The sequence below is a fragment of the Lissotriton vulgaris genome, chromosome 4_1, assembly GCF_964263255.1.
Source record: "Lissotriton vulgaris chromosome 4_1, aLisVul1.2, whole genome shotgun sequence".
NCBI classification, from domain to species: domain Eukaryota; kingdom Metazoa; phylum Chordata; class Amphibia; order Caudata; family Salamandridae; genus Lissotriton; species Lissotriton vulgaris.
This window is the reverse complement of record NC_141691.1, coordinates 1,173,923,878-1,173,941,159: the sequence shown is the minus strand read 5'-3', so window position 1 is coordinate 1,173,941,159 and position 17,282 is coordinate 1,173,923,878. Positions and strand designations below refer to the sequence as shown.

Genomic DNA, 17,282 nt, shown 5'->3' with positions numbered 1-17,282 from the left:
AGGTCGGACGCATGGGATTATTTGTTCTAGCAACTACCTCCTGCCAACTAATTATCCTGTTTTGGACTACCAGATGTCTCAACTCACGGAGCCCACAAAGTTCCCAATTTTTAATATGATTCAGACTTACTGGGAGGCCTATTTGAGTACATTCAATTAAACTTAAATAATGCGAGCCATCGGTACCATGTTTTTTTAAAAGGAGCGACAATCTTGAGGCATATTCACTTAGCGTCTTATATCTTGACCTCTTTGGGAGCTTTGCAATTAAAAAAAAATGGAATTTGAGAACCTGCCTCTTGTAACATTTTTGTGAGAAAAAAATTATCTCTTGTCTGGTTAATCCTCAGTAATACTGCCAAAATATCAAAAAATGCAGCTTCATAATAGGTCCTTAAATGGGGTAGAGCTAAACCTCCTTGTTCAACTGAAAGTTGTAACACTGGCAGTTTAACTCTCAAAGCTTTATTGCCCCAAAAACAACCTCTCAGCATTGTTTCCAATTCTTTAAAGAAGCCTAAATTAATTTTTTAATGGGAACATTGCTGAACAAAAATATAAGCAAGGGCAGCAGCGACATTTTAATCAAAGATACCCTGCCTATAACTGATAATGGAAGCAGAAGCCATTGATCTAAAAGGTTCAGAATTTTGTTCTTCATTCTAATATAATTCAAGGAAAAGAGCTTATCATATTCGCAAGTCACAAAAATGCCTAGGTATCTAATTGGGTCACTTCTTGCAGCTTGGGCCTGAAAATAAATAGGGAGAAAATCTATATCAGTGTTTAAAGCAAGGACCTCAGTTTTTTGGTGGCAAGTGAAGATAGCTGCCTTGCATTCAAGAATGGATACATTTGAGGAGTCATCGTTGGCGCTCCCTAATAGACTTCAGGAGGCAGAGGTAAGAATCTCCGCCCTTGAAGATCATATGAACCTGGTCTTGGAGGAAGCTAAAGAGGCAGCCAAAAAGAAAAACTTTCTTGAAAACAAGCTTGAGGAGCTTGAAAATCACTAGGAGATCAAATCTAAGGATTGTAGGGGTTCCGGAAGGAAGAGAGGGCTCTGACACTATCCAGTGGGTCAATTCTTTTATCCAGCATACAGTCCTACCTGAGTTTGAGGGGGACTTGACTATAACAAGGGCTCATCGGGTTCAGGCACAGCGCTTCCCAAACTCACCATTTCCAATAACTATTCTATTGAATTTCGCTGATTTTAGGATCAAGGAGAGGATTCTTTCTAGAGCCCTTCAACAATGTCAGTTTTCAGTATCAGAGACAGTAAAATGCAGGATTTTTTCGGACATGACTGCAGTGGCCGCAAAAACAAGGAAAGAATTTGTAAAAATTCTACATCTATTCGAAGCAAATGGCGCCCAAGCCTCGATTGCGCAGCAATCAAAGTTGAAGGTCCTGGTCAAAGGAAAATTGTATCTGTTTACTGACGTAGAAGAGGCACAATCTCTTTTAAAGGAGATCTTTCCAGGAGCCAGGGGTTGAAAAGGGGAAAATCTAATCTTTGGTCTTGAAATGCTTTACTCTTGCTGAGTGTTTTCCTTCTTTCTTTGTACTTTGATTCTCTTTTTGTCTAGCTTTAATTATGATTAACTGCAGTATGGGGCAGTACCAGATCTACGGGTCACTTAGGGTGTAACAAAAGGACACCCAGAATAGAAGAAGAGGTAGGAATGTGGCTAGCGTGGCAGGGAGGGGAGTTTCCACATTCCCGGGTAGGGTGGGGGGGTGGCGGGTAAATGCAGTAAATAGGAATAGGTGCAATAGGCAGAGTATTTTTTCAATATTTATTGTTAGGTATTTAACAAGGAAAAGATATTTTTTAGATGAAACCCAATACATGTAATATACTGTCAATTGATGCAAATGGAATGTTAAATAAGCAGAAATATGGGGCTCTTGTGAAATGGGTAATATCTCTTAGACCCCAGGTGGTCGTTTTTCAGGAGACCCATTTGATGTCTAATAGCCCGAAGTTGTTTATTCCGAGATATTTTTCTAATGTTTTTTTTCTTCAGCGGGGGTGGCCCAGAGAGGGGTTGCTATTTATTTTTCAAGGGATTTGGCCTGGGAATTTTTACAGGTTCAAAGAGATGCCAAGGGTAGGTGGCTATGGGTAGAAGCTAAATTGCAAGATAAAATTATAAACTTTGTGAACTACTATCCTTGATGATATTTCCGGGTTGACAGAAATTTACAAAGTTTTAATGGGAGCCCCTGGTCAGATAGTTCTGGGAAGGGATTATAATTATATTCAAGATCTGCTAAGGGACACTTCTAATAAGAAAAAGAAACAGCTAAAACCTAAAACAAAATGTTTATTTGAAGCACTCTTACATGAGTATCAATTAAGGGAACCATGGCATTGTAGGAATGTTGAAGGAGAATTTTTTACATGTTATTCCCACCGGTTTCGGACTGCATCCAGAATTGATTTCTTTTTAATATCTAGATCTTTTCAGATCGCAAAAACTCTGATTGGATGCAACCCATTCTCTGACCACTGCAGAGTAGAACTAGAGCTAGTATTTGGAGGGTTGGATGTGGAGCGCACCAGGTGGCAGCTGGATCGCACCCTGCTACAAAACCAGGATTGGGTTTTAGAATTCAGAGAATGGATTACACAATTCTTTGAAATGAATGACAATACAGCGGAAACCTTCTCAGTTTGGGGCGGATTTAAAGCAGCAGCACACGCCCAGATCATTGCATATACCAGTGCACAGGCGAATGAAAGAAAGCTAAAAATATCTAAGCTTCAGTCAGCCGTAGAGAGGGAATATGCTTTGCAGCTCCAACATTCAAGTCAATTAGAACAGGCAAAAACTCTTTTACAGGATTTTTTTGTTGCGGAAGAGATAAATAGCTCAAAAGCCTTCCAGCAAAAGGTATACGAAGATAGTCAGTTGATGGGAAAATTACTGGCTAACTCTACAAGAAAGAGGCAGGAGTCATCACTGATAGTGAAAATTCGAGACTGGAGGAGGTGGATAGCGATAAGATCTCTAGAATTTTCCTAGATCATTTTGAAAAATCTATTCTACGGAACACCAGGTAGAGGAAGCAATGATCTAGGACTACTTCGCAAATATAGAAATCCCCAAAATCTCCGTAAATCGAGTCGACGAAATCAGTCTTGAAATAAATACCTCTGAAATACAAGAATGTATAAAGGCAACATCAGGGGCAAAGGCTTCCGGTCAGGACGGGTACCCAATCGAATTTTATACGTTTTTTTAAAAGAACTAGTAAATCCCTTGAAAAGGCTTTATAATTTTATTAGATTGGGTGGGCATGTCCACGCTGAATTTAAGGAATCCACAATCATATGTTTCGTTAAAAAAGACAAAAATCAAAACAACGTTAATTCATATAGGCCAATTAGCTTATTAAATTCGGATTATAAAATCCTCATGAAAATTTGGGCGGAAATATTCGTGCTCGCAGCCCAGGAGGTTATCCACCAAGATCAAAGTGGGTTTATTGCAGGACGTTATATGGCAGCAAACACCGAGTTCTTAATCCAGGCATTGGACTATTTTAATATAAATTTGACTCCAGCCTGCATTTTAATGATCGACGCAGAAAAGGCGTTTGACTTGGTCAACTGGGTTGCATTGTTTTACTCTCTCGGCCAAATTGGACTCCCGGCCTCAACTATTAAGATGCTATATAACATCTATGAGGGAGCATCGGCTCAAGTTATATTCAATGCAAAACAGGCTGGGAAGATTAAGGTAAATCGGGGTACAAGGCAGGGCTGCCCGTTGTCCCCGTTGCTCTTTACTTTCTTTATTGAGCCTCTAGTGGTAAAGATCAGGGACAATGTGGCCATTCCGCCCCCTATCACCGGTATGTCTAAATTAAAGTTGTTTGCCGACGACATTATACTTTATTTAATACCCAAAAAAGAAAATATTGAAAATGTAATGAGAGAGTTCAAGGACTATGAAAAGATAGGGGGATATAAAATAAATCATCATGCACCCTGCTTGTTGTATTATGTATTTTAATATCATATGCTAGTGTGATTGTAGGGAAATGCGACTCACGAAGGGCAAGCTACAGGGGGCACCCTCATAAAGGTGTCTTCACCAGAGAGCTCCTGTTTGAGTCCAGAGGGGGGCCCACCACGGAACGTGCAGGCGGAGCGCTCTCTCAAGTTTCATTAAGCCACTGCATATATGGTTGCAGGGCAGACACTGAGAGGTCCAAGGAGCCAGCGGAGGGCTTGTCTTTGGACACAGCCAAAGCCTTTGGCTCTTTTCAAAGGTGCTACATGTTTGCTGTCTTGGTAGACATGGAATTTGATATAAACATAAGGCATGGCTTATATAAGGTTCCAATGGCCGGGGTTATTGTGAATAGTGTCAAGTTCGAACCCTTCCATCTCACAAAGGGCACAAGACAGGATTGCACCTTATCCCATTCCGTCTTTGCCCTCGCGATGGAGCCTCTGGAGTCCTGGGTAATGTTGTATTGGTTCAGGGACCTTGGTCTGTTGCAGACCGGTGGATTTTTCGGGCAATATTCTTTTTTCCTTATTATATGGGGGAAATCTGTACTTTATCTTCTGTCAGCCTGGACCCCAAGTTAGGCACAGCGATGCCCAGTGACTGGAAACTGTTTGGTCTTCAAATATCTGGCATCTACATTACACATGACCAGAAATAATTATTCAACTGTAATCAAGACTGGAAGCTCAATAAATTCTGCAAGGATGTGAGATACTGGAGGAGATTGCATCTTCCCAAATAGGATTTGTGACTCTGTTCAAGATGATTGAGCAGCTGTGGTTTTTATACTATCTCCGAAACACACCCTATTACGTTCCAGAGGATCTTTTATGGAGAGTGAAGGCTGTAGCCTTTATGGGACAATGGCCACAGTAAATATGGGTGCAAACACTGACTGCTGGGGCCATTGGGGGCATATCGCTGTCAGGCCCCAGAATTACTACAAGGCAACTAGTAGCTGCTAAGGAATGTTTTTTCTTGCCAAAAGTGGAGCCCTCTCTTAGAGTGGACTTGTACAGCAGACAGTTGTCCCGGAACTATCGCAGGGATTGAATATGGCAACTCAACTACTGGGATGGAGCGAACCTCTGAGAAAAGATATCCCCCAGGGGGATGCAACCTCCATTGGGGGAGGTTGGGCAATGGAAGGGTTTAAAAAATGGGACTTTATATGAATCACTGAGCTCGGGAATGTCTAGACCAAACTGTGCGACTGTCCCTTGAAACTCTTATAGAAGAGTATAGATTGGCAGATAACGAGTTATTCTGATATCTGAACCCAGGCATGCTCTTATGGTGCATCTCCCGGACACCACGCAACTTGTGGAGAGCTCTCCGCTTTAAGGTATGGTGCTTTGTGAAACCCTCATGAAAAAGGCACTATCTTCCAGAAATAGAAAGATTATCAATAATTCATAAGACACCCTGAGCAGGCTTACCGAGAAATGGGGTGCAGACTTGAAGAAAAATGGAAATGAGGGCAGGGAGGAGGCTTTGCAGTGGCTCAAAGGCCATCCACCCGATTAGTTCAAATTAAGATCCTAGACAGAATCGATTATACTATAACGCATAAGCTGAGATCTGACAAGGCTGTCTCCACTGTGTGCCTCAGGGGCTGTGGTCAAACAGGTACTTATCTTCATATGTTATGGTCTTGTCCCTGTTTGGCATACATTTACATTTGGGAGGGAATAAGTTAATGAGTGTTCCAAAAGGGCCGAACACAGGTCTTCTTCTACTGAGTATTTGGAATTAGGAGATCCCTCCTAAATAAGTGAACTTGTTCTGTAGTCTGGACGTAATGGTTGCCAAGTACGATGTCACAACTATGGAAGACAGGGAATCTACCTGTCGTAGACGCAAGGAAGGCAGACACAAACTGGTACATAGCAGCTGAAAAATACATCTATGAGGGTAGCTGGTACCCAGAAAAATATGATAGAGTGGGAGGCCCACGGTTGGCTTACAGACTCATTATGTGAATAAAGCATGGAAATGGAACACCCAGAGAAGTCATGTATAGGGTATGAACGACCTCACCTGTGTTTCATTGTCTCACTGATGCTGTCAAGTGTATTTAAATCCTCTTGACTAACCGAATACATATGCTGATGGAAATTATTCATGTGCTTCTTAATATTGGGTAATAGTGACTGTGATGAGTTGTTTGTTTTGTTGCTTATGGAAATCAATAAAGATTAAAAGAAAGAATAATACTTAGACTATCATTAATAGGAAGAACAACGTGTTTCATATATCACTCCATACAGCTCTGTAATAGCTTCTAAGAATTTTAATAACCAAGGAACTGTTGATTCTTTAATCTGATTTAGCATACTGCACTCCAGCCGCTTCTACACATTATACATTACAGGATTTCCTATTACCCAATCTAATAAGCCCTGGAGAGGTAGCCTGAAATAATGTCAATACCATATTCCTCCCACTGTCCTTTAGACACCATCAGTTAATTATTTAGATCTCTGAAATCACATCTTGTAGCTCTCACTACAAAGTCGCTTAATGTCTTCTTACCCAAAGTCATCCAGCTGACTATTTGATTTAAGATGGGCAGTCCCTGCTTTTGGTCGAGGTTGGCATGCGTATTGTTCACAACAAATATGGAAAGAGCCAGGTTCAGCATCTGAAAAATGTAAAGAAAAGAAAATGTTAGAAAGATACAAATATGAGTAGCAGGAGCACTAGTTCATTTCTCTTCCTGTACTTAAGCCATCTGAATGTTACCACATTCTGTCAAGAGCAACCAAATGGCAAACAATACAAAATCATGTAGAACACTTATAGAACTGTAAACTAAGCTAGAGAGATAGCTCAGTGAGATCATGCATCCACTATAAAAGCTCTATGATTGCCCGGAACCTGGAGATTTATATCCTGGAAGACCACCTCAGCGTTTCATCTTTCCATGATCGAACAATGAGTACACCTGAGATGGGTGATAACAGCAAACATTATCAGATGCTTCCCTTTGCAGGAAGAACTATATTGAAGCTTGCATTATTAACTTTAGTAGTCTTCGTATAAGTATTATGTCTGGCGTTTATTTGGACATCTATATTAGTTCATGTTAAACCACAAATTATGATCTCAGAATTTCCCAACTTTTAAGACTATGATCTACTTCTGTTTTGAAATTCAATAATAAAAGACAAACCATTATCATACATTCCGCAGTTACTACAATTCTTCACGGCCTACTTATCTTCTTCCTGGCATATTACGACGCTCTGTCCCAATTTCATACCAGGTGGTCCTTACTCTAGACAGATGGAAACTACCTGATTACTCAAAGTGGATGTGCTTTTCTCCTCACTTATGCAAAGAACTTTGTAAATTGGTGGTCGAATTGTCAGGAAGTACCTGAGCCGTCTTGCCCTTGATCAATGGCCTAAACACCTTCAAGCAACAAGAGACCCTGGATCTCTACGTAATGCAAATGGCTTCCCCATACAAGGGGTGAAGCATCTGGTACCACTGTGACCACTGGCCGGGGTTGGCAGAATGGCCCGTCACATGTCAGATGCTGTTCATCAGGATGTCTCTTCAGAAACTTGTCCAAAAGACAGCCCCAGTGCTGAACCCATCAAGGGCTTCATTTCTACCTAAGATCTCACACGTGCTACCAAACAGAAAGCACCAACCAGATACGGGAGGCTAACAGGCCTAGCAACATCACAAGTGTTGAGGCTGGAAGAACAGCTTTTGGCCAAAACATAGTGATCATAGCCTGAATGTTTCCGGCACACTGAAGTGGAGAAAAAGCCCTCAAGGCGAAACTGTCCAATATGGCTCCAACGAAGGGTTGGCTCTGTGTGGGTTGAGGGTGGGATTTTAGGCAGTTGACAGGAAACACCAATTTGAACAGCTGCAACACCTTCTTCTGCCGCTGGCATGAGACGAGTCGAGGCAAGCCCATCCTTTACAGAAATTTGTTGAGGTATGGGAATATTTGTAGTGCCGAGATGGACTGAAGATATGGACAAGGCTCCATAAAGACCTAAGGGGCTGATGAGGCCAAAGAAAGGACCGCATATTGATAGTGAGTAGATGATATAGCTGTGATTAAAGTATTTTATGTGGAATTGCATTTCAAGCACATTAAAGTAAATGTCATGCAGATTGAATGACACCATCCAGTCCTCTGGTTCCAAGGGCAGCAAGACTTGAGCAAGGGTCATCACTATGAATTTCTCCCTCCAGGGGAACGAGCTAGGTACTCCTGCATCCACTACATGGCTCTCTCCTTTTTTGAGGCCCACAAAGTAACAGGAGTAACACCTGTGCCCCCATTTACATCAGGCACTATCTAGGGTGAGCCCTTGGCGAGCAAGATCAACATCTCCTTGGAGAGAAATTGAGCATCAGCCATATAAAAAGGAGAGAAGGCAGGAGGTATGTGGGAAGGAACACCAGAAAGGGCAAGGAATACACAGGACATACTGGTCCAAAGTTATTTAACACTAGTGAGTCAGAAAATGACAGACTAGGCCTCCCACTGGGTTCTCGTGTCCATCCAAGGGCACTTCAAAGAGATTTTGGTATGGTGCCATGCACAGAGGAAGAGGCAGATTGTTGCTCCTGCAGACTTTTTCCCTTCACACCGCCTTTGGCCTTAAAGGCCTGGAAATTCTGCACAGGCTGTTGGATCGGCTTTAGAGGTTGTCACTGATAGAAAGCGCCTGGAGTAGCTTTAAAACTTCCATTACTCTTGATACTACTTGGGAGGCCAGAGAACATGATTTTGTACCAACTAGCTCAAACGTTTCCAAAGCGGAATCAGCCTTCAGGCCAAAAAGCCGGGCACCATCAAAGTTACTGTTTGTCAAGGAAGTCTGGAAGTCTCCAGCAAATCCGGTTCAGTGCATCCACGCATGTCTGTAGATCATAACATTGGTTCCTATAGCACAGGAAATCGAAAATCTGTGGAAACCAGGCCACATGCAAAGATTTACTTTGGTGTGTCCTGCCTTTCTTGAACAATTTGTACAGTTAGCAAGAGCTCCTACTGGTACTACTTTCTGCTTAGTTTGGTTCGTGCGTGGGTAAACAGTACTTTAAACCCACTTGCGTTGAGTGCCTAGGCGAAGGAAAGGCTGGTAGACATTAAGGAGTGCCAGGGCTGAAAAGATTTTGCTGTGCAGCAGTATTTTGGTCATGAACTATGATTCCCAGCGCCCACAAACTCTGGCGTGCCTAGAGAGACAGTCACTATCTTGGCTCTTTGGGTATACTTTCATTTACTTGTGGCTCTTGGCACCATTTGGTAGGCAGTGAAAAAGAAATGTATGTCCCTTAGGGAGAAAGATTAACTCAGAATCATTCAGGCAAATCTTTAGTTGCATACAAACAACCCCGAACAACAGGCAGTGCACATATATTCAAAACACTCAACTGAAACACCACCAAGCCCAAGAATGTAGTGGCAGAGTCTTTATTTATAAAACCTTAAAAACCAATTCCTGTTATAGGTACCACAATGTGTTTTTTAATTTATTTATTTATTTTATTGAAATCAGATATAATACAGTAGGATAATTTGGTAAAGGAAACGATACAGTAAACACAATAACCACATCCCGCCTATGGAGCTCTGCCAAATCAATCATATTTCTTACTATTGAATCTACATTTAGATTGGCTTTGTTCTCCCCTTTATCCAAAACTTTCACCCCAAAAAAATAAAATCCAGCATTATCTTTTCATTATCATTGGTTATAGGCAGAATGCGATCTATTCCTTTACCCAACCCCTTGTCTATTTTGTTCCTCCATCTAGACAATAAGTGGCTTCCAGACTTTCATATTTTCTTAATAGTTTTTAGCCCTTTACACTTACACAGAGCGATTTCCTGCCACCCAATGAATATTAGCTTATTCAGTCATTGATAGAATGTAGGTGGTTCCTGATCCTTCCATACTGTGGCAATCAGGAGACGTGCTATTGATATAATTAAAAACACAAAATCCCTCTGTAACGCATCAAATTGCAGCCTTGAATCATAGCCCAATAACATCAATGTAGAGGAGATCTTTATATTTCTCCCCAATGTCTGTAACATAAAAAATTCAATCCCCTCTTTTAAATTATTAAATTTTGTGGGGGGCGCTAGGTGGCGCACAAATGGAATGGCCGCAGCTCTCTGAGGTTCCCGCCGTCCGGCAGACAATCCTATAATTATCCTGGGCTAAATTACCCTAAAACTGTGTGGAGATAACATGTACACCTGGCTGAAGTCCCGCTGACGAGAACGCACTGGGTTTCTGGTGTGATTACTGAGCATCCGAACATATACTGCCTGGCTTTTCGGCGGTGCGGTCCTGACAAGCACGCGCCGGAGCCTGCAGATGGGGAATCAGAGCTACGCAACTATCGTGGCTCCCATGCGGTGAGTGGGCCGCGTACTTGAGACGGCTGAAAGGACTGCCTGAGCCTGCCCGCGACATAGCTGTGGCGATTAAGAACAGAGCAATCACCTTTCGACGGCCCTGGAAGTGGATTGCAGGCTCGGCCCTTTTATTAAATACGGCAGAAACTACTGATCACTACTGGAGACGGGCCGCGGTGACATCATGGCAGCAGTGGTCGCGGCTGACCCGAATTGAACTGCGCAGTGTTCCGGCGGTACAATTTGCGCCGTACCTGCCCGCGCTATCCATCCACACTTGGGGATATAATTTATTGCTGCCTGGGTTGCTGATCGCTGTCACCGCTTTAAATCACGATCTCCCGGAATTCAGGCCTGCCCTGTCTGAATGGTGACCTGCTGAGCGCTGGAGATTACCGCAGAGTGCCGTGAGTCTTATATGCACAGTGCTTGAAGCTTCTGAGGAATAGAATTGAGTAGTGATATGTCATGAGCATTGCTGGCTTACAGGATACAACTGGGCCCCACTGTACTGTATAGCTGTTGACCCTGGGATTGCACAAAATGGTGGCAGGTGCTGAGGAAGCTTGATTATTGAGTGGGGATTGACATTTCACAACTGTCGGGTTGCAACGGGGCTGCTCACCGCACCACGTCTGCTCTCCTGCCCTGCACTGTTGGGGGCCATTGTTATCCGCGCTGCGGCAAAGTGACCTGGCGGTCTTCTTCTTATTAAGTTTAACTTTGTTGTTGGCGCTTAGTGCCATATCAGCAAGAGGCATGAATATTTTCATCAAGGTGCAGCTCACAGCTAGGCTGCAGAAGCTTGGAGCTGCCCTCTTTTTTCCATCTACACTGGGAATTGATGCCTGCGCTGCAATTATAACTCTAGATACCCTTGTGCCACTGGGTGGGACACCTGAAATCGTGCCTGCACAGCTCTGTACACTATACCCATAGGAGGTGCCACTGTCGCTGACCACATACTTTCTGTACTCCGCGTTCATACCGAGTGCCACCACTACTGAGGACAGTGCAAGCACTTATAGTTGGCATTGGTGAGCACTTATTGCACAGGGCGCAATGGGCAGGCCGGATCCCAGGCAACCTTGTATTACCTTTGACAACAAAAAGGCTGCCAGGAAGCCACCCGAGGCTGCGGAGGAGCAGTCAGCGGCGACGACACAAGAATCACCGGCGGGCCCAAGCTCTGAACTGCGCACCATCTTGACGGAAATGTGACAGGGATTCGCAGCTATAGCGGAAAAGATAGATACGCTCACGACCAGAATGGATAACATTGCGCACAAACTAGACATTCATGAGGGCAGACTGAAGGAGGTGGAACAACGCATATCCGACTCTGAAGAGGTCACTGAGCAGCTAAAGAAAGCTGTTACCCAAATGGACAAGCTGATGCGCATAATAGACGCCAAGAATGAGGACATTAAAGCGCGCAGTAGAAGGAACAACGTTCGGATATTAGGTATTCCCGAAAGCACTGACATGGGGCGCCTAGAACACTATGTTGAGAAACTGTTGACAGCAATAACTGCCGAAGGAGCCCTCTCGGCCCAATTCATTGTCAAACGGGCACACCGCTCAGCAGGCCCGAGACCACGACCGGGGATGACTCTGAGGCCCATAATAGCACGTTTGTTAAACTACAGGGATCGCGACGTTGTCCTTCGGGTGGCATGAGAGAAGAAGCAGCTCAACTATTACGGCGTATCATTCACCATCTTCCCGGACTTTACTGCTCGTGTGCAGGAGGAGCGTCGTAAATTCAATATTGTAAAGCGAAATTACGCCAGGAACAGGTGGATTATGCCCTCTTGTTAGAACTGGCTATTTCTGGTAGGCTAAGGCTGACGCCAAAGCCAGGCAGAAACCCCCATTCTAGTCAGGGCAAGGAAGTCACACGCCAAGATAACCTCTGCTCACCCCCTTGGTAGCTTGGCTCAAGCAGTAAGGCTAAACTCAGAGGCAATGTGTAAAGCATTTGCGCCAGCGCACAACAGCAACAACATACTAGGCACACCACAAAAGAGACTCCACACAAGGTTATTATAAAAATAACTTTTGTATTGTAAAAACACATCAGATAAAATCACACATATACATTGTGCTAACTGGCACGGGCAATATGCACCGGGATTATGTACACAAGACAGGGCCACAAGGGCCACTGTCATATTCAGATATAGCACTTCTAGAATAAGAAATAATAAACATAAAATAATAATCAAAGATAACAACCAGTAACCACTGGTAACAGGAACCAGGACCTTACTAGGACCACCTGTACTAAGAAAAGTAGAACCACCTAAGTATCACACAGCATTTAGGGGTCTAAGAAAGAATACATTACTCATGATGCAATAAACCTACATTCAGAGAAGTAGAAAAGACAACCACCTAAGAATAAACACATTTAGGGGTATAAATCAGAACACCTTACCCATGATGCATGAACACATTCAGAGGAGTAATGAGGCGAAACACATGACGCCATAAACATTCAGAGGTGTTAAGAATAGAGCACATGATGCAATAAAATACATTCAGGGGTGCAGCGCAAGAAGACACATGATGACTAACCATTCAGAGGTGCAGCGCATGGAAAGGAAGACACATGATGCAGTAACACATTCAGAGGTGCATAATAAATCAATAGCGCAAAAACTCACATTAGCAATAACTATTAAAAAGCATAGAAATCACATTGCGCCAACATTACATAAGCCACTACCTGTGGCAGTCCCTAGGCCAACTGGCCTTGCGGGGCAAGGATGCCCTGGGTCCAATGTCAGGGCGCGCTGCCATGCAGCGCCAGTCCAAAGTACAAAAGCCTAAACGTGGCAGCTGCCCACAAAGTGCTGGGCAACTGGAGACATCACAGAAACTGTGGCAGGGGCTCTGAACTGAAGGGGTGCCCCTTGAGCACAAACTGCGCCACATTGAGCCACACAGGCTCTTAAACAAATATCTCTCTGGAGCCCTCTGACTCCTCAATAAACTGCCCCCCTGAGTCTAGCAGGCTCTGGAACAACTGTGGGGTCGTTGGAGCCCCCTCTGGGGCTCGACGTCATAAAAATGGCCCCCGAGCCTCTCTTGTCTCACACACGTTGGGGCGACCCACTGCCAACCGGGGCCGCCCTTGAAGCCCTCATGGCTTGACTCGCGTTGGGGCGACCCACTGCCAACTGGGGCCGCCCATGAAGCCCTCATGGCTTCCCTCTGACATGGAGCGCGAGCTCGCGCTACTGGGGGGGGGCGGACACCGACAATGTGTCCCGGCGCCCCTCCCCTTCTCCGGCCCCACTCACCGGTCGGTCAGGCGCTCGCCGGTTCTCCTCCTCGGGCTCTCCCTCCAGTCGGGGAGCCTCGCGGTGGGGGCAGGCACCGGCAATGTGCCTCGCGCCCCCTCCGCTCGTGTCTGCAGGCCGCTCCGCTCGCTGCAGGGCTCCCTCCGCTCACGGCCGGCCTCATCTTCTGCCTAGCCAGCCAATCCCGTTGCGGCCCATGGGACGAGCCTCCAGCAGCACCCGGGGGTCAGCCACTCACAGCGCGGCTCCCGGGACAGCTTTCGATGACGCGGCGGCACTTCCTCCAATGGATGCGCAGCTCACCAGAACAGGCCCACAGCAGCGGCCAATCACAGTGCGTCTTCTTCGACGAGCCTCCAGGCAGCAACCAATCAGGTCGCGGCCCCTTCGTGATTCTCCCCGCAGCCTCTGGTCACCTTCAGGCCCCCGGGCAGCAGCAATCACGGCGTGGGCAGCCGAAGTTAAATGAAATTAAAAATAAGCGAGGTGGGCACTCGCCAGGGCGGGCAAAGCGCTCCTCAGCTCTATAATCAAAATAAAGCGCTCTAAAGCGCTATGGGGCAATAAAGCGCTCCCAAAGCGCTAGGAAGTCCAGATAAAAGCGCTCTCAAGCGCTTGGGGAAAATAAAGCGCTCCAAAGCGCTAGAAAACAGGCAGAGCGCTCCCAGGCGCTCAGGGGGAAGCACAGCGCTTCCAGGCGCTAGAAATCCAACACAAGCGCCCTCCACAGGAAAATGCAGCTTCTCCATGCTGCAAAGGTCCCAGAGATTCCCAGGAGTAAAGCAAAGTCCCCCCCATCAGCCCAGCAAGGCAGAGGGGTCCCCCAGGAGTCCAGGAAAGTCCATCAGAGGTCCAGGAGCTGGGCAGGGCCCAGGGATTCCCCTGAGCCCCAGCAGCAGCATGCCCCTGGCAGATTCAAGTCAGAAACAAGAACAAGTTGGAAGGAGACACAGCCCCTTCTTATACATAGAAAAGCCTTTGAAGTCTTTTGAAGTCCTTTGAAGCAGGCAGTGTGAGAACCAGCTAGACTGGTTTAGAGGGAAGTCCTGTCAGTATCAGGGACAGAGGTGACAGTCACCCAGCGGGAGGTGGAGCCAGCTTTGTAGTCACACAGGAACAGCCCTTCACTATCAGGTGCTAATCTCCTCCCACTTCCTTGGCAGCAGATGCTGCCTTTCATCCATGGGCTGACTTCAGACAACCTCCTGGGCTCTCTAGCCCCTGTCATCCTCAAACCAGACAGTCAATCCACAAGCAGGCCCAGGCACTCTGGGCCCGGCTCACCAGCCAATCACACGCTAGCACCAACTTACACAAATATGCCAACTTCCAAAAGTAGTACTTCTAGACTAGACACAGTCATGCCGCATACATCATTTTGCAGCATTCACTCTCACGAGTTCATACATACCAAACTCGCCCCTGCACTCCCCACACATCAGGAACTACCATGGGCATACATATTCCCCATTCATTCCTATGGGAGGGCAGGTCACTCACCACACATACAGAGAGCTCAAGCACTTTACACTGTACCACAGTGAAAAAGTGCGCAGAGGCCTAAAATCACCAACACCAGGTTCCATAAACAGGCTAGGAAAAAGCAAAAAGTCTAGGGGTGAACCTGCCCAACGGGCCGGGTCCAACACCTCTTATACCCGGCTCGATTGCGCATCACACACCAGGGGCAGCAATCATTTCACACTACGCCACAATCGGTTGACAAATTTCTAAAAGCACTGAGGAAACGCAAAAAGGCACCGGAAGACGTCGACGAGATTGAAGAGGAGTCACTATCGGGAGTGGAGTGAGAGGGGGTCACAAATGTGCCCACGTATCCCGTCCTTTTCTTATTTTCCTCGCTCTGGGATCCTGTGAACCCTCTGCTGCGCTGATGGCTGAGAGGCTGGTGAAAACTCCAAGACTGTAACGTATCATTGCTAAGTTGACTGATGGTTTATACCAGGGGTATATGTACAAAGACAGATAATGGTTAAGTGAGGGGTTTAAGCCTATTTTTTTTTTGTTTTCCTGGGTTGCCGGACACCCCTGCTAATTCTGGGAATCGCTAAGAACTGAGTATTCCCCTAACACCAGCAGGGTTGCCGTGTGCCATCAAGATGGTTATCCCAACGGGAGTACCCCTGTTGATATTTGGTTCACTATGGTTCCGGAGGGGAGGGGAGTGGGGGGCTTTTGCTGGCATGATTGGGATGCTGCAGTGGGAGGGAAGAGATGGGGGAGTAATAGGTTTTTTTCTTCTACAGAGGGGGTGAGAAAGTTGCGTATTCCATGTGCGGAAGTGTTGGTTCATTTGGGAGGTGATCATGCCACTGTTCATGCACCACACCACAGATGCATACTACATTTAGAGATATGGCAGGGACAGGTAAAGCAACTCAGCTGAAGTTTGTCTCCTGGAACATTCGGGGACTTAATGATGCTCAGAAGGGCCGAAATGTAATTGCTTATCTGGAAAGGCATCAAGTTCATATTGCCATGCTACAAGAGACGCATTTGGCCCCACATTCATACCCGCAATTTGCTGCTAAATGGGCGAATATACGTCTTTTCTCCACCTATTCCACCTACGCTAGGGGCACTGCTATTCTGATAATGCGATCAGCGCCCTTTGTGCTACTGGGTGAGACACTAGATACTTCCGGACGTTATGTCATTGTATGGGGAAGCATTGGGAAGGATTCAGTTACCTTGGTGAATTGTTATGCCCCCAATGTTGACTCACCAACGTTTTTTACTACACTCTGGGGTAGGATTGTGGATATTGGCTCAACGCATGTCATATGGCGTGGGGATTTTAATGTTGCTTTGATACCTACATAGGATAGGGCTGATGGCGTTGTACTATACAAGGCTAGATCCAGGGAGGCTTTGCTGGGGATAATGGAAGAAGGTGATCTGAAGGATGGCTGGCGACATCTATATCCATTGCGTCAGGAGGGTACACACTTCACCTCATCGACGGGCACCTGGGCGAAGTTAGATTACTTCTTGTTGACCAGGGGCCTTGCTGTAGGTTTGGAAAGGGCGGCCCATCTGCCCAGGACATACTCTGATCATAGTCCAGTCATAATTTCTGTACGTATGCCGAGATGGGATAGCCCCAGACCACAATGGCAGATGCAGCCCACGGCCTTGTTAGATGAGCTGTTTCGAAAGGAGCTGGGGGGAGGAAATAGCTGACTTTTTAACTCGGAACAAGGGCTCAGTAGACAGTGTAGAGGTCATATGGGAAGACTTCAAAGTAACGATCAGAGGCTACTGTATGTCAAAAAGCTTTGGTGTCCTGCGTGATATCCAAAGGACGATACATACCCTTGACCGAGAAATGAAGGCGTTAGAAAACCTGATGGCGGGGGTGATATGACACAAGCACACGCTGAATTTGGGACTAAACTGACGCAATATGAGGAAGAAGCTGCTAGAGAGGCCAAATTCAGAGATAAACACTGGACGGCATGGAAATACTGTGAGGGCGACAGACCTGGCAGGGCGCTGGCCACCATTACCCGCAAT

The 17,282-nt window shown here is 45.7% G+C and overlaps 1 protein-coding gene across 2 annotated transcripts in view; it reads right to left on the bottom strand.

Moving 5' to 3' along the window:
• The window catches only part of PIGN (phosphatidylinositol glycan anchor biosynthesis class N), a 1,076,629-nt gene that overhangs the window by 296,123 nt on the left and 763,224 nt on the right, over positions 1 to 17,282 (bottom strand). For both annotated transcript variants that reach the window (XM_086965406.1, XM_086965407.1), the window contains exon 21: positions 6,567 to 6,675. In XM_086965406.1, coding sequence (XP_086821532.1) covers positions 6,567 to 6,675 — 109 coding nt within the window. The remainder of the gene's footprint in view (positions 1 to 6,566; positions 6,676 to 17,282) is intronic.